The sequence below is a fragment of the Stenella coeruleoalba genome (genome assembly GCF_951394435.1).
Source record: "Stenella coeruleoalba genome assembly, chromosome: 4".
Taxonomy (NCBI): Eukaryota; Metazoa; Chordata; class Mammalia; order Artiodactyla; family Delphinidae; genus Stenella; species Stenella coeruleoalba.
Genome location: NC_137149.1, coordinates 143,950,380 through 143,968,473, shown reverse-complemented (window position 1 = coordinate 143,968,473; position 18,094 = coordinate 143,950,380). Strand labels below are relative to the sequence as shown.

Below are 18,094 nucleotides of genomic sequence, written 5' to 3'. Positions count from 1 at the left end.
AACCATTCAGAAGAAGAGAGCTAGTCTACTCCAGAGGTTTTCAGGAAGAGTAAGGCTTCTCTTCCCAGGAAGTTTACTAAAGGCTCCATGTGTGCTATCGATTCTGATGGAGCTATGTTTCCAGTGCTGAGCCATTTCCTATGACAGAGTATTATGATATACGATTGGTTTAAGCCCATCAAGTCTGTCCTGAGTCACCTGGCTGAACATGGCAGGGCTGGTTCTCTGAGCACTGTTACTAGAAGGCAGAATGAATGATGGGCAGCAGACAGCAGGTGTCCACTGAAGGTGAGTCCCACCCTGCCTTAGCTAAACCTGCCTTTGGGGACAACCGTGTCCCTGGGTGTCCAGAGTGAAGCACGGTCACATGGTTATATTAAAGGAGTAACAGAAGAAAAGAAAAGGCTCTCACTTTTGAAATGAGATCTAGCAAACTTACTTTTTTCTGCGTTTACCAGTAAACATACTTTTTTCTCTAGGGGACAAGCTTGAGATGTTAAGTGAGTTTCTCAAAGTTAAAAGGCTTTGGTGAAGCCAGGACTGCATTTCAGGTACTCTGAATCTCAGTACAGTATCCTCCCTACCAAACTCTTTTGAGCATTATTATTTAGTTTCACCTTATTTTCTAAATTTTAATAAAATTAATTCTAGGTATATTCTATAAATTGGACCCATTTTATATTGCATCTAACCTATGAGTCATGGGCAGCTAACCCTAACAACAAGAAACCCAAACTCCCCCATTCAGGGGTTAGCAGCTTTGAGGGTTACATGAACTCTTTTAAGTTTGGGGATTGTAATTTTGTGCCTTGAAAGAAAAAAATCAGTAAATTCAGTAATAATAGAAAGGACAAAGAAAATGGCAGTCAGAAGGCCCATGTTTTTGTCCCAACTTTACCACTAACTACTCATATGACGTAAGCAAGTTATTCATCCTCTCTGGGTTTCAACTGTGGAATTAAGAATTTTTAAGGGACTTTCTGATTCTGGAACCCTTTGATCCACAAATTTTGGTTAAGCAATGGGAAAAGTCTGTGGTACCTTAATTGTAAAGAAACACATAGAATTTGGAACTAGATTTGGCTAATCTCAAATTAGGCTCTGGCCCTGAGATTAAATATGTTATTTAACTTTTATGATTTTTCTATGATTTTTATAATTCTAAAAATAGAATAAATCTATAATATATCCACTATTTCAAAATGAAGAATATTCCAAAAGCCATATTTTTTTCAATTCGCCAAAGTTCATGAAGGGATTGCCAAGTAAGAGATCAGCCACTACTTGGAGTAAGGAAGGGCATCCCTTTGGGCTATCACTGGAAAGACAAACAGAAGATCTTGAAAGGGGTATCCTAGGAAAAAGGAAGGGAAGTTAAAGATTCTTTAAAAAAAAAAAAAGGAAAATTGAAGTAGAGAAATATCATAAAATTGTGAACGCAGGGAAGGAAAATGTACATATAAACAGAGGTTTATTTGTTTTTGTTTTCTTCTCCCCAAAACCCTTCTAAAGCACGGTTGTCATGCATGGTCAGTTTGAGAGTGAGGAAAAGTAGGAAGGAAAGGGTTCCAGCCTTTTCTCCTCTGACGTGGCCCCCATCATCTGAGGAATGATGGAGTGTGCTGATGGAGGCCTGGCAGCATGCAGGGCCAGTAGCAGTAACACTGGGCTTGGTCCCTGGTTTATCTCCACATTTGAAATACAATGGATCTTAGGGACATTTGCTTATAAATTCCACAAGGTCATGAGGAGTATGTGCTACAGGTTAACTAAACACTGGACTTTGTACAATCCTTATAATTTCCTGTTATAGAGTATGAAATTAAAATACTCCTGAGGTCTAAGAATTTGATTATTCCCCTTGTAAGAGACAGATGTCTTATAGGCCCAGATCCCTAGTGTGAATTAATTGCAGCCTAATAAGTGATGTTAATCTATGTAAAACAGAAGGAAAAGACTGGATTAATAGAAAAGTGGCCATTTGGAAAAGCATGCAGATGAGTGTTAAAGAAGCTAAACTGGTCAGTCTCTGTCTTCAGTGAGAGGAGGAGAGCTCTGGACAGGCCTGGAGCTATGGTGCTCATCAGAGGTGTGCTTCCCCCATGGCCTTCTCAACATCCCGGCTTTCTCCAGGTGTAGACGAACTAACCCCACCCCAAACCATCTGACTTCCCTCCTGATTCCATGCTACGAAGGACGGTCTGATTACGAATTTCCTTTCCAGAACTTTCCTGCTTGCAGTCAAGCATTTCATCACTAAAATAAATATCTCCAGGTACAAATTAATAAATTTGACCAACTGCATTGTACATATACCTTCTGTAATTTTGATTAGTCCATTCACTTCGTAAGAGATGGATCATCTCTGGTTGTGCTGATAAAATCTTGTGTGTGAAGGCACACTACCCTTTAACTGCCCAAGGACCTCCAGAGCCGATGTCTCTGGAAGATGAATCTGCATCCTTCCCTTGAGCACTAATACAAACTATGTCCAAACTGGATGGATTATGTTATTTTGTGTTTTGCACTTCCAGGGTTAGTTAACTAAATAGATAAATGATTATAATGTTATACCATGCAAAATACGTCAAAATGTATATGCATTATAAAGCTTGGGGTTAGATTTATTATTTTTTCTTTATTTTTATTTTTTTTAACATCTTTATTGGGGTATAATTGCTTTACAATGGTGTGTTAGTTTCTGCTTTATAACAAAGTGAATCAGTCATACATAAACATATGTTCCCATATCTCTTCCCTCTTGCGTCTCCCTCCCTCCCACCCTCCCTATCCCACCCCTCCAGGCTGTCACAAAGCACCAAGCCAATATCCCTGTGCCATGCAGCTGCTTCCAATTAGCTATCTACCTTACTACGTTTGTTAGTGTGTATATGTCCATGACTCTCTCTCGCCCTGTCACAGCTCACCCTTCCCCCTCCCCATAACCTCAAGTCCGTTCTCTAGGAGGTCTGCGTCTTTATTCCTGCCTTACCCCTAGGTTCTTCATGACATTTTTTTTTTCTTAAATTCCATATATATGTGTTAGCATACGGTATTTGTCTTTTTCTTTCTGACTTACTTCACTCTGTATGACAGACTCTAGGTCTATCCACCTCATTACAAATAGCTCAATTTCATTTCTTTTTATGGCTGAGTAATATTCCATTGTATATATGTGCCACATCTTCTTTATCCATTCATCCGATGATGGGCACTTAGGTTGTTTCCATCTCCGGGCTATTGTAAATAGAGCTGCAATGAACATTTTGGTACATGACTCTTTTTGAATTTCGGTTTTCTCAGGGTATATGCCCAGTAGTGGGATTGCTGGGTCATATGGTAGTTCTCTTTGTAGTTTTTTAAGGAACCTCCATACTGTTCTCCATAGTGGCTGAACCAATTCACATTCCCACCAGCAGTGCAAGAGGGTTCCCTTTTCTCCACACACTCTCCAGCATTTATTGTTTCTAGATTTTTTGATGATGGCCATTCTGACTGGTGTGAGATGATATCTCATTGTAGTTTTGATTTAGATTTATTATTTTTTAAGATCTTTGTCTATGTATTTTTTACAGCTTAAATCTTCTGGAGTGTAATAAGAGCTACGAAATAGTTTCCAAATTTTCTCTTTTTTTATATGCCCAAAAACAAACAAAAAACTAGATGTAAAGTTAATAGATTAGTATATTTGAAAGACTCTAAGTTTCTAAAAGAACAAATTAAATTGACTCACATTTAAATTAGCAAAGTCTTAATTCTGAAATTAGATGGTTTGCCCCATATGCACATGTATTATTTGGATAACTTTAGCACAGGCAAAATACATTAAGGAAACTTCAAAGGAAGATACGTCTCATTTGTTCAACCATTAGGAAATGTCCCCATGTATACCAGATGTATTGCCTTCCTTTGGAGAGAATCAAGACTTGAAATTACAGAAATCATTGCCCTGAATAGATTCTTTTTGCTTTCCACACACAGGGTATGCTGTTTAATTTATTCAATTTAAATGGCATTCACAACTTTTCTGGACTATCTATTTAGTCCATCAAGACAAACAATTTAATGGCTCATAAGACTTAACAGTATGTTTCAATATACTCTTAAAGAGATACTAATTAACTCCATCCTATAGAAAACTAAGATGTACTTGAACCTGAAATGAACTTCCCTTTATGATGCTCAGAACTGTCTCTTTAAGAAAGTAATACATAAGCTGGGAATTTCCTTTATTTCTCTCATAATTAACCCAATTTTCCTATAGAATGTCCACTGACTCAAACTGTGACATAGTAAGTGTGTTTGCCCCTGAAGAAAACACAGCTGCTCATAAACGGAAACTTTTTCAAAAGACTTTTGAGGATTTCTAAAGATGTGGCTTAACATCAATATCAGGATAAAGATCGTGGCTATTTATATTTGAGGTTGAATAATTTCATTATTATTTCTAACAAGGAAACAACCAAGTGTGATTTATTTAAAAAGTCACATAAGCCACTCGAGCTTTTTCTGACTCATTGCCAAGTAGACATGAACAGCAGGAGATTTCTGGTGGTGACATAATGCCAAAGAAGGGGGTGGGAATCAAAACAGTGTTTTCATTTCCAAATATGGTTCAGATGTTGATCATTATGGATATTAAACAAAATTGCCACCCAGTATTCTCATGTGAAGTTTCCTTCCAAATCATCTTAGGATCATGCAAAGAATCTAGATGATGAGTAAATAATGTATAACTTTCATAAATCTTGCTTTTAGCATTTTCATACCCATTTTCAAAATTGATCAGTGTCTCTCACTCCACTCCCCACCCAATAAACTTAAGAGATGGCTCTTTGATTGTCTAACAATCACATCACCAAGTCAAAAGAAAGCCATATCATAGAGAATAGTTCCAGTTAATACTTGGCTGATAAATTTCCTCACTTTGCAGATATTTCATTCTCAGAAACTCCACAAATACACCATGAGCCTACGGCAGCGCAATGACTGGAGTAAAAGTGTCTGTCACTACATGAGTCAGGCACATCTTCTGATGTTTCCTACAAACTCTAGACACGCCACGATCTGCTTGCTCTTCGATGACATTTTCAAAATCAGTACAAAGAAAGTACAAAGAGGCTACACATGTCTTTTCTCCCTTGAAGGTGATTCGAGTTCATTACTCTCTTCCTCTCAGGCTCTCCTTGACACTCCACTCCCTTTGTTTCTTTCGTTTTGGTTTTGTTTCATTGCCCCTTCTGTCCCTACCAACCATTCTTAAGAAAAAAGAATGAACATGCAGAACTAGACATGGGGAAAGTTCATTTTCTACAAAGCTAATGGGTCCTGAGGACTAGACAACAGTTATGTTGAGGGAACAAGAGGATTACAGATTCTAGCATTCTGTCTCAATATCCCTTTTAGGGGAACACAACAACATTTATAATATTTTCACCCAATATCCTTGAGTCTGCTCAATCTCCTTAAAAATGCTTTGAAATAAGTTCGCAGCATCTTTCAAGCAGTTTCACTTAGAACAGCCCCGGCTAGATTTCACTGCAAAATACAGCCTAAATGTAATAAGTTGAATATTCTATTTCTCTAGCCCATGTAAGTTTCAAATAACACTTGAAGAAAAACAATACAAATGAAACAGACATCAAACAAAAGTAATCCACATACACCCCTGAGAATGAATACGGAAGCAGTAGATCGTATGAGGCAGTGAAGTCCCGTCCTAATTCATATTATGTCATCAGCAACACAGCTGTCACAGCTCTTACTTCTCTGTCACTTCGTTAAGAAAGTTATTTTCAAACATTCTAGCTTAAAGGGCAGTGGGCAAAATTAGCAGGCGTCAACAGCCCCACTGTCTGAAAATGAATGACAGCAATGTCACAGCCATCCAGGGCAGCCCTGGGAGCCATCCGAGTCCAAAGTGACTCCGTAGGATGTTTAGACAAAGAGAAGTTTTTATCTTTCAAGCAGCAACTGTCCTCAAGGATTTGGTTCCTTCGTTCAGAAAATAAAGGTTACACTTAATACGTTTCCGTTAGTTACCAATGATTCCCTTCCAATGGACCATCACACACTGAGAGGGGCAGCCCAGCTGCTCTTAAGCCGTGGCCACTCCTGGGGGCACACAGAGCAGTGCTGGCTGCAGCTGGCTTGGCTGTCCTAGTTGATCAAATCAAACCTCCTCTTACCTCGACTTCCTTGTTCTTCTCTTTGTTTCTGCCCATTGAACTTCTCCCATTGCTGGCCGTCTCCCGGGTGGGGATTACGGAAATCTGGTGGAGGGGCATACTGGCAGGGATGCAGGTGGCCAGTCCCTGACTGGATGCCTTATCTCTTCACTCGCCCTGAGGGGCCCACCTGCACAATTGTTCATATCCTGGCTTTGCCAAGCTCAGTTCTAAACAAAAAGGGGGAAAAGAGTGTTTGAGACACTGTGCAGCAGAAGCCAGGGTCTCTGGCCAAAATGTCAAACACACTGAAAGGGAATGGAAAAGAAATGCAAGAGCAAATAATCCAGGGAGGGTTGCATCTCAAAAGAACGATTTACTGCAAGTCATAACTGCACCGCTTTGTCACTGGAGCATCCCCTCTCCCCTAAGAGCATTGTGGGAGACAATTCAATTTCTATGGTACCTAATAACTGTCATGGAAACCAAGGAAACGTAGGTCTCACAGGCCCTTATTAGCAACCGCTTCCTTTAATGGCACAGACTCCCATATCTGCAGCGGCTGCCACTTCTGTTTTTGTTTCTCCCTGATTCCCCAGGAGCCCGCTGAGCACCCAGAGACACCGCATCCTGCTGACTAGGTAAATAAGCAGAAGGCTGAAAAGCTTAGTGTCCTATTTGGAGCCAAATCTCTTCCTTGAAAGATACGGCTAGCTGGCTGTGCCCTTAATGCACCACGATAATCTGCTTAGGTTAAAGGATCTGCCTTGAAGTGAAGAGAATCCAACGACGTGTTGAAAAAATAAGAGACAGAGAAAGAGACTGGGAACAAGTGCAAATGTCTTTCTTTGACCGGTTATTAGAGAGAGCTGCCTACTGCCTGCACTTCCTCAGTGAGACATCAGCAACAGGAGTCAGGGCATCCTTACTCCGAGGCTTGGAGCCCCAAACTGCCCATTTCTGCTTTAACTGCAACTCCTGTGCTCCCGGAAATATATCTGTTAGGACCAAGAGTATTTTCTCCTTGCTTTTCCAGGAAGGGAGTAGACTCTGCTAAGGACTTTACTGTCCTCTTTATAGATATACAATTTGGAGAAAATGAATGGTTAATCCAAATTTCTGCCCTTCAAATTAAAAAAAAAAATCCAGTCTCTCAGTGGAGTGAATTCTCAAAATATATTAACTTTAAAAAAATCCTTTTTCTCCTGTGATCATGCTTTGTTAGATTTGCTATTCTGTTTTTAAAAGGACAGACTTTTCTTTTCTTATTTTAATACACGCAATTTCTATTCTCCAGACGTTATGAGTAAATCAAATCTCCCACTATCTTTTGTGCTTCTTCACCCCCAAAAAAGCAACATTCAGGAAATTTGTATTTACATGTCTTCAGGCATTTATGTGTTCAAATTTGTCCCTAATCACTAGGAGATATTCAAAGTAGTCTCTAGCTGCAATTCATCTCTAACTAGCTTTGTATTCTAACAATAACGCCATTTCTATACGACATTCCAATTTGTTTAAACTCGGGCAAAGATAAAAAGCGAAAAAGGTAGCATTCTCATTAGCAATTAAGCCAAAGATCATCAAAGATTGCTAAAACTTTAAATGTTTACTGAAATGAACACTTTGATGTACTTGCAAGTTTAATCTATTTTCAGCCTAAATTGGCCCCCTCACAGGAGCCCTGGCTCTCTGGCCACCAGGCTCATCTGGGAGATTTCATAACAGGGGGATGGTATTTGAGACTCACTTTACGATGGATTCAGGTTCAGCCTGTCTGCAGGGAAAATGTGAAGTAGATGCTTCTTTAATATATCACAGAGGATTCTAACATAAACCAAGTTTGAGAATCACCACAGCATATCAATAAAATAACCTTGGAACAATAAGCTATTGCAAGTTTACCTAGTGACAAATGTCTTGCTTTAAAATAGTAAAAAATAGAGTTAGATAACCCTAAACCTAGTATTTATTCATCATCTGAGGTCACAAAGTGTATCTGTGAAGCTTTAATGAAGGGACTAAAAGCCAAACTCTTCCAAAACGGCCATGTCCAAAGTTAAGTAGATAATGCTTAAACATTTCTGTAGCTCAAGGATCACATCTATGACCTGTAATTGTGAGGTTGGTATTTCCTTACTTTAAAAATAACTATTAATCCCGCTATCCAAAAGGACTGTCTTAATTAAGGAAAGGATGTAAACAGAAATCTGTAAATTTAATAGTGTGTGACAAATACTAAAATGTAAATTATGAACCTGTTTAGAAAAGTAGTATCGTCTGTGTTTACATCCATGAGAATTTCCGTAAAAAGCTAAGGCAGCTTTCCAGATAACTTAGAACTTAAATACTTTTGTTTAAAATATTCATTGAAGTTACAGGAAAGGAGATTTTTAGCTCGAATTAACTAAACTGGTGTCTTAATCCTTTACCTCATTATGCATGTGCTGTTATCCCTTGTTTGCTCTGAGGTTTTTTAAAAACTCAGATTTGAATTTCAAGTTAATTTTATTTATGTGGTTGAGTCATTTCAATTAGCTTTCTTTTATCTTAAAGTTTAGAATATAAATCAGGAAAAAGATTTACTTTGTCAAGTATTTTATACACTAAACAAGAGTTTAGTTCTTATTAACATAATAAACATGGTTTATCATGTCTTTTCAACTAAATGCTTCATATATAACAGGAATAATTAATAATCAGGATGTTTAATAAACACTTCCCTAGTACTGTATGAGGTACTGCCACAAATTAAGCTTTTAAAATTTTCAAATCAGGGGAAAAAAATGCTTTGAACACTCTGTGGGTTCTAATACTGTGCAGCCTTGGAACACTGGAACCTATACCAGCCAGTGTCAAGGATGCATTTATCTAACACCTTTGCTTAAGCAGCTCCCAGGGTGCTCTCCTAGCTAGAAGCATGAAGTCTCACTGGGATGACTCTTTATGTAACAATCCAAAGCTAAGAAAAAGGTAATGGAATGCATTTCTCCTGTGGGAGCCCAGTCTATCTCGCACACTAATTAAACCCTACGGGATAAACAAGAAGCAGCGCACTCAACAGCTCAGCACTACCAGACACTGGCCCCCATATCAGAGAAGAGCCCCAGATTCTAGAATCACTCAGCTGATTTGTCTCTACATACACAATCAATCCTAAGACATGATCCAGATTTCCAAACTTGATTTTTGTGGATACTACTGACCATAATTATTGTTGAAACCACCCTGGAATATTCTCTCTCTACCTGGATACTATTCCACACACACGCCTGAATTGCATTTCTTTTGGCTTCCAACCCCTGGCTCTGGGGACAGTACCCTAATTACTTCCTCCGGCTAATAACTGGGGTTTGCAGTTGATGATTCTAATGCTGGGACCTCCGCCTTTCTGAAGAGGTTCTGATTTGGTGCTTCTCCTTGCTCTCAATAGCCTCGGTTGTCTCTAGTTTAAAAGGAAAACAAAATGAAATATACATCTGATCCTCTACTATAAGACCTACCTCAGTCTTTGCCAGCTTCAAGAACTAAAAATGACCTCTAAAAGGTTTATTCAGTTTGATTGTAATTAAGCAAGAAAAGAAACACATTATTAGGCAAAGACAAGGAACCAAGTAAACATCTGCTAATGCTTTACTGGAGAAACTGATAATTGAACAAACATTTATTGAGCATCTTCTGTGTTTTCTGAACCATGCTAGGAATTAAGGAGCAGGAGGTAATATATAAAATTATGTGGGACAATCTCAGTAGTCAAGCAATTTGCTGTATCTTTAGGGGGATAGGACTTCCACAGGTAAGTCAGTTTGAAAAATACATGGTACAATACAATCAACATTCAGAACATAATATAGAATATTGAATGTAAGGGTCAAAGAAGGTTTGAGCACCAAGAAATCATTATAGGTCTAAATAGTTCATCTTAAGGAGGAATTGGGGTCCGGGTTGGGGCTTAGTAGAGAGAAGGTGATCAAGTCACTTCAAGTCATAGAGATGAATGTGAGATTGGCAGGTTCAAGTTCAGGACACTATTTTTAAAGCCACAGAAAATTTGTTTCAGGTTATCAAGTTGTTTAAGCCATGTATGGCCATTCGAACGTGACACTGATTGAAACTTGGGAGGAAGAAATCAGGCCAAAGGACTCAAACAGAAAGTCTATGCAGAGCAGTATCACAGTTATAAGTGCATTGCTAGAGGAAGTAATAAAGGTAAGAACTTTAAGAGAATTCTGAAAATGGAAACAAGACATTCTGAGCTGGGGAAAGGAGATTTCATAACGCATCCCTGTTGAATGGGAGGAAACCTGGATGGAATGACTTTTCGAGGTGCCATTGCACAAGGCACTGGATGGCCACTGTCACAGGTCATCAGGAAGAATGGATGAACAAGATAGCGTCACACAAAGACTTTATGCTAGCTGGTAAAAGAAGGGGAGAAAGGAACTTGGATTGAAAATGCTGTTTTTACTGGGGAAGTGTTGAACCATATGCTTATGTAGAGTTATGTAGGGTTAGGGAAAAACTCAAGCAAAATAAGATCAATGGGAATAATGAGAGGGGAAAAAAACGGAAATAATTAAAATTTCTAGTTCTGGGTTCATAAAAAATGTGCAATGTAATGAAGCATTTCTAAGATGGTGTGTTTTTCTGTGTTTTGTCTGATAGTGGGAATTCACTTTGTGATTATATTTGGCATATACAAGCATCTTTTGTAATTAGAAGAACATCCATTTAATGTAGACATTTTATCCCTGAAGATCTTTCAGAAGCAATCAGATGATCAACTTGCAAAACGGAAGACAGGATGATGGCTGGGATGAACTTTCAGAGTCCTTGATTTTATTCTCTGGAAAGCATTGGTCCTAATTTTGGACACATCTATTTTCTGAGGTTGAAGCAGATCACAACGAAGCCAAGGAATTCATTTCAGTCTTTTGGAGAATCAATAGCAGTCCTCACAGCCACATAAAATGTGTGATAATTACAGAGGCGCTGAAATAGTCAGTTGTACTAGTTTGTATTTTTATATTATGCTCATGACAAAAGAATATCATCAGAAACAGAATCTCCTTATTAATTTCATAGGACTGACCTTTGCTCCCTTCTAATTTGCTAAGGGAAAGTAAAAGAGGTCATTTCGTTAAATTATCTAAAAAAATGACAAGTTAAAAGTAATCAAAATTCTAAGGAACATAAGCATATATAATTATTTACTTAGCTTTGTGGACATAGTTTAGGATTAAATAAAGGCGAGTTTTTAATGTTCTATTTTTTTTTTCCTGGCCAGACAAATAGAACTAAAATTTTGTTTAAAAAACAAGATTTGTTTTGGAAAATAAAGTTAAACAGCCTTGCTCTCCCACCATATAAATCTACAAGTTAGTCTTTGCTAATGTGCTCTATAACTTTCAAAATATTAGTATATCTGGTTGAACAAGGAACAGATAAGAAAAAACAAATCTCTTAGGGCAAATATCTACTTTTTCACATATCTTCAGAAAATGGAAAGCAGTTATCCCAAAGCATGGCATCTAGACGGGAGACGGAATCACGGTACTGTTCAAGTCACTTGTTGCTTCAGAACCTTTCCACCCGGGTCTTTGAGGAATGGGGTGGGGGTCATTTTTCACACGGGTAGTGATGTTCTGCCCTCTGTATTCTGGAATGTCACCGTCAGCATCTCCAGGGTCTCAGGAACCCCAGCCTCCTCAGAGCCCAGCAGGAAAGCTACTCTCACACTTTCAATGACTTAAAGAAGGAAATAGTAGTTTCTCCTCATTCGTGTCAAAACTCTGACTTAATGCATCAGAAAATTAAAGAGCAAATTTAATTAAGTGTTTCTTGTATGGTTTTAAGATATTAAGCAAAGGACAGTTGGGCCCTGACATTCCTAATCAGGTGTACACACACACACACATATACAAGCACATGCACAAAAACACAAAACAAATAACATTACTTTGCACTCCTAAATAAAATTTAAGTCCAGATGTAGAGATACACATATCTGCTCAAATATTATTTATTTGAATTCTCTATAAATAAATTTTTCTTACTGGTCTTTATTCAGTGTAAATTGAAAATAGAATCATAGAATTTTATATTTGGAAGTAAAATTGGAAAGCACCCTAGAATTTTATAGATGACTAGATTAAGTCCCAGGAGACTGAATGTTGTCACATATTTGGAGACTAGCTGATGACAGAGAGAATGCAGAACCGTCTCCTGATTCACAGAGACTCCTCCCCTTTCACCATGATCTGGCCCAACCTTATCAGTATAAAGCTTAGTTGTGTTCTATTTATTTATTTTTAATTTTTTGAAAATCAAGGGTGTTTATTTGTAATTCCAACATGCACAGACTTAATCAAAATTACATGCTGTCTAAGCTAGAGATTTTTTTTAACATCTTTATTGGAGTATAATTGCTTTACAATGTTGTGTTAGTTTCTGCTGTATAACAAAGTGAATCAGACGTATACATATATCCCCATATCCCCTCCCTCCTGCATCTCCCTCCCACTCTCCCTATCCCACCCCTCTAGATGGTCACAAAGCACTGAGCTATCTACCTGTGCTATGCAGCTGCTTCCCACTAGCTATCTATTTTACATTTGGTAGTGTATATATGTCCATGCCACTCTCTCACTTCATCCCAGCTTACCCTTCCCCCTCCCCGTGTCCTCAAGTCCATTCTCTATGTCTGCGTTTTTATTCCTGTCCTGCCCCTAGGTTCTTCAGAACCATTTTTTCTTTTTTTTTTAGATTCCATATATGTGTGTTAGCATATGGTATTTGTTTTTCTCTTTCTGACTTACTTCACTCTGTATGACAGTCTCTAGGTCCATCCACCTCACTACAAACAACTCAATTTCATTTCTTTTTATGGCTGAGTAATATTCCACTGTGTATATGTGCCACATCTTCTTTATCAATTCATCTGTCGATGGACACTTAGGTTGCTTCCTTGTCCTGGCTATTGTAATAGTGCTGCAATGAACACTGCGGTACATGACTCTTTTTGAATTATGGTTTTCTCAGGGTATGTGCCCAGTAATGGGATTGCTGGGTCGTATGGTAGTTCTATTTTTAGTTTTTTAAGGAACCTCCATACTGTTCTCCATAGTGGCTGTATTAATTTACATTCCCACCAACAGTGCAAGAGGGTTCCCTTTTCTCCACATCCACTCCAGCATTTATTGTTTGTAGATTTTTTGATGATGGCCATTCTGACCGGTGTGAGGTGATACCTCATTGTGGTTTTGATTTGCATTTCTCTAATGATTAGTGATGTTGAGCATCCTTTCATGTGTTTGTTGGCAATCTGTATATTAGAAATGTTTTAAATAAAAACAAGCTATGTAATGAATACATTTATTTATGCACATGATGCATTTATTTTGTCAGTGTTACCTGTTCTGAGACAAATATATTTTATGGTATATTTGTGAATTACATATATCTCCTCTTTGGAAACCTCATTTTACTAAAAGCTTTTAAAAGTTTTCTGGAAGACAGAAAAATATGCTACCTTCAATAACAAGTTACCACTAATTTCCCAGTTTTCGTAGCTTAAGGGTTTGTTTTTCTACTCAAAATAATACAATCTGAGAAATAACTGGATATAACCCCAATTGAGCAATGTATTTTTACAAGACCATTCAGTGTACAAAACTCTCTCTTGATCTTTCTGAGAACAAAAGTGCTTACTCTAATTTTTTTAAACCAGCATGTATATTCCTTGCAGACTTTTAGACATAAGACATAGAATACCATCAGAACTTAATAATACCTCTTTTCAGTGAGCTACACTACTCCATGTTATGGGTTAAATTATGTCTCCCCAAGAATATATGTCAGAGCCTTAGCCCTCAGAACCTCAGAATATGATTTTATTTGGAGAAAAGGCCTTTCCAGATGTAATACATTTAAAATGAGTCATCAGCTTGGCCTCCAGACCAGTTCAACTGATATCCTCAAAAAAAGGGAAAATTTGGGCACAGAGATGGAGGGAGATGCCATGTGAAATTTGCAGCTCTGCTACCACAAGCCAGGGGACTGCCAAAAGCCTGGATCCAGCATAGATGCTGCCATAGGGTCCGGAGAAGTAGTCATCTCAGCTGACACCTTGTTCTTGGACTTTTAGCTTCCAGAATTGTGAGACAATACCTTTTTATTGTTTAAGCCATTCAGTTTTGGTACATTGTTGCGGCAGCCCTAGGAAACTGACTCCTACTGACAGGTCCTTTGAATCATTTTTACTATTAACCTTGTTCCAAAAGTGTATAAGTAATTTTTAATGAGCTACTGAAAATAACTGGGTATAACCCCAGTTGAACAATGTATTTTAAGAGACCACTGAGTATACAAAACTATCTCTTGATCCTTTTGAGAACAAAGTTGCTTATTCTTATCTTTTATACCAGCATGTTTTTCCTTGCAGAGTTTCAGAAATAAGTAAATGAAAGAAGAAATGAGCTACTCATTAATTGTGAGTAGCTAATGGAATGGTCCCAGAAGAGAAAAAGTGGACTAAATTCACTAAATATTCTCTTTGCATACACTGTGATTTTAATGCTCTAAATTATAATCTAATATGGATGAAAATATGTCAAAATTTGAATTTACCATTATAAAAACAATATCATGAATGGAAAATAAGGAACAACTGAAACCTTTACTCCCTATTGGTTGCTTACATATTTTGTTGATGAATTAATGCAATTTTGGCTAAACATTACCTACTCCATATTCAGACAGCTAAGATAGGTCTGATCTCTTTCTAGAAAAGAGGAAAGGAAGGATATATTCAAAGGATAAATTCCCATTTCTACATTTCAAATGCTGACTAAAAGAATTAATAAAAGCACTCAGATATCCTTGTTTTTAACTCTAGACAAAAGACTCTATTCCTCATCAAATCTAGTGACTTTTTTTTTCAAACTAGAAAAACACTTTCCAGTAAGAGGCAAATAACAGGTGTACAAAAATTAGAAAGCAATTTACTGAAATCTGAGCATCAAGAAAGACATGCTACTCAGATAACTGAGAAAATGGAAATTATATTCCAGGGGGCATCCTGGCTTCCGTATCAGGCAGGTGTGCTCAACAGGAAATGGCCCACGTAAGAGGGACAAATAGGGGAGCCTCTGAGGCACGATACATAAGACATGAGGGCTGACAAAGGGCCAGGCGAAGGCACATGGTCCTAGGGATGGAGTCTTAGCAGAAGAGCAGTAACTATTGGGTCCTGAAATGGCATACCTTTTGGGGAAATGAGAGTAACTATTAACAAGAACCAATACATTAGTCAGATGATAACAATGGGCCTCAAGTCCTGGGGAAACAGCTAAGGATAGAAAGAGGAGACCAAGGATAATGCAGCGAGAGCCACGGGCAGAAAAAAACAGCTTTAAAAGCAGCCTGGGGATGAAGAGTACACACCAGGGTCTGCATTTTGTTTGTTGCCTTATGTGTGGTTACAGGTCCCTGACAGAGCTAGAAAAAAAAGCATGGGAAGGGTGGTAAATGGTTGAACTCAAGTGGCCTGGCCAGCTGGTGTATTCTGAAATAACGGAACACATATTCCTTGCCTTGAATATAGTCTAGCAGTGAGAGGCCCATCTGAGTCAATACAAGGAGGAAAAGTATGACAGTCAGAGCACTGTGAAAATAAAAACAGGCTATTTTTTCATTCTACAGTTTAGGAACAAACTTTACTGATCAAATAGGAGATACACAACCCCTTACTGGGATGATAAAGGAATACACAAAAAATGTTTTTAGAGGCTGAATTCAGTAAATTCTGAAGTACTTTTTAATTGGGGATTCGGTGACATTAGATCTTGTGTTTATCCTTTGTACCTATCATTGTTCCTTGTATAAAGATAGTAACATTTCGGGCTTCCCTGGTGGCGCAGTGGTTGAGAGTCCGCCTGCCGAAGCAGGGGACACGGGTTCGTGCCCCGGTCCGGGAAGATCCCACATGCTGCGGAGCGGCTGGGCCCGTGAGCCATGGCCGCTAAGCCTGTGCGTCCGGAGCCTGTGCTCCGCAACAGGAGAGGCCACGACAGTGAGAGGCCCGCGTACCGCCAAAAAAAGAAAGACATTCAATAAAAAGATTAAAGGGTGTAAAATGTATGCAATACTATAAAATATTTGAAAATGGACTACTGAATAAATTTTAAATACACAGTATTACTGTAACTACTTTTTAAGAAGAATAAATCAAAAACTTTATCAGATGAACATTATATCATTTTTATAGGATGCTCTCTACATTCATGATTTGGTCTTCAAAGTCTGGTAAATTAGAGCATTATAGTAATCATTCAAATACTTTCTTATTTTTAACAGTATTAATAATCATCTAGATTTTTTTTTTTTTTTTTGGCGGTACGCGGGCCTCTCACTGTTGTGGCCTCTCCCATTGCGGAGCACAGGCTCCGGATGCACAGGCTCAGCGGCCATGGCTCACGAGCTCAGACGCTCCGCGGCATGTGGGATCTTCCCGGACCGGGGCACGAACCCGTGTCCCCTGCATCGGCAGGCGGACTCTCAACCACTGCGCCACCAGGGAAGCCCCATCTAGATTTTTTAACTTTCAAAGGCAGTAAGATTTTTAAATAGCATTAATTATTAACAGGAGTTCTATGGTAATACTTAAATAAATGAAATAATGCATGTCGACTTCTTAGCATGTGGCCTGTTATGGAGGAAGCACTAAGTAAGTGTTAATCATTCATATTTGATGAAGTTTAATAAATGTTTCAACCACAAAAAATGTACTTATACTTCAAAGAATGAAGATTAGTTTTTTAAAGAAATAATTGAGTATGTTCCTTCAAACTCTACCTAAGAAAGGAGTATTCAAACACACAGTAAAACGTAATATTTCATAAGTAAAGGGAATTATTTCCAGTGGTTGATTAAACTTAAATATGTATGCTAAGTTGAATTACACTCTTTAAAAACTAAGAATTATAAGAAAATAGCATACACCTTGTACCTATAGTTTATACAATGTAACTTTTCACGATCAGAGGGTTGCAGCAGCTCAGTTCAGTTATTATTAACCTGAATTATTACATTGCAGAAAATACCAATGATGACGATAGTAATTATTATTTGTTGAACCATCTACTATCTGCCAATTAATGTATCAGGCACTCTACATAGATACGGTACCTAACTTGGCTCTCACCATAAGCTTTCTAGGCAGAATAACTGTCCCATTTAACGGAGAAGGGAACTGAGGTTCTGACAGGTGTATGACTTGCCCAGGTTCCCACATATAGTCAATGACAGACTTAAGATTAAATATAACTCTGCCTGACATCAAACACTTTTAAAACAACATGTTAATAGAGAGAACGGACTGATGGAATGGAGAACAACTACGATACTGATGTGTGAGTGCTGATCAGATTCATCATGGTACCCTGGTTATGCCATCCTTGTAGTCCACACCACAAAGCCAGTCAATGGATGTTCTTAAAGCTTTAGTAACAGTGACACCCAGCTCAACGCATTCTATCATAACGTCTTTACTTTCATAGTAATAGGCAAACCAATATATCCATCACAAGCTCCTATACTGTTAGGTCATTTCCTCAAGAATGTGGAACCAAGAGTGTACTAAAACAGGTCAAAAATCTAGAAAATTAATTTTAAAAAGGTGGAAAAAATAAACTATTTTTATGCCAGATTATACATAATTGAACTGAAAAGATAAGTGTTTGGCAAGACACTATCTCCTGAAAATTTTCACAGATGGTAGTCACCCTGGATGTCAAATAATCATAAGAAGTACCTAAATTTTAGAAAACAAACTTAATTCGCTCCCCTAAGAGGTCTGCATACACACACACAGAGAAACCGAACAACTTCATCTAAACTACCAAAAAGAATAAATTGGATTATTTGTG

The 18,094-nt window shown here is 38.1% G+C and overlaps 1 protein-coding gene across 18 annotated transcripts in view; it reads right to left on the bottom strand.

Moving 5' to 3' along the window:
• MARCHF1 (membrane associated ring-CH-type finger 1) overlaps positions 1 to 18,094 on the bottom strand; it is a gene marked incomplete at its 3' end in the record, with an annotated part of 840,798 nt that overhangs the window by 454,604 nt on the left and 368,100 nt on the right. For 9 of the 18 annotated variants that reach the window (XM_079920618.1, XM_079920614.1, XM_079920602.1 and 6 more), the window contains exon 3: positions 6,189 to 6,397. The exons of 7 other annotated variants lie outside the window; for them this stretch is intronic. In XM_079920618.1, coding sequence (XP_079776744.1) covers positions 6,189 to 6,287 — 99 coding nt within the window. In that variant the 5' untranslated portion in view covers positions 6,288 to 6,397. Of the gene's footprint in view, positions 1 to 6,188; positions 6,398 to 9,670; positions 9,849 to 18,094 lie in introns of those variants that run through there. 2 more of the 18 variants (XM_079920620.1, XM_079920603.1) reach the window with 2 other exon arrangements.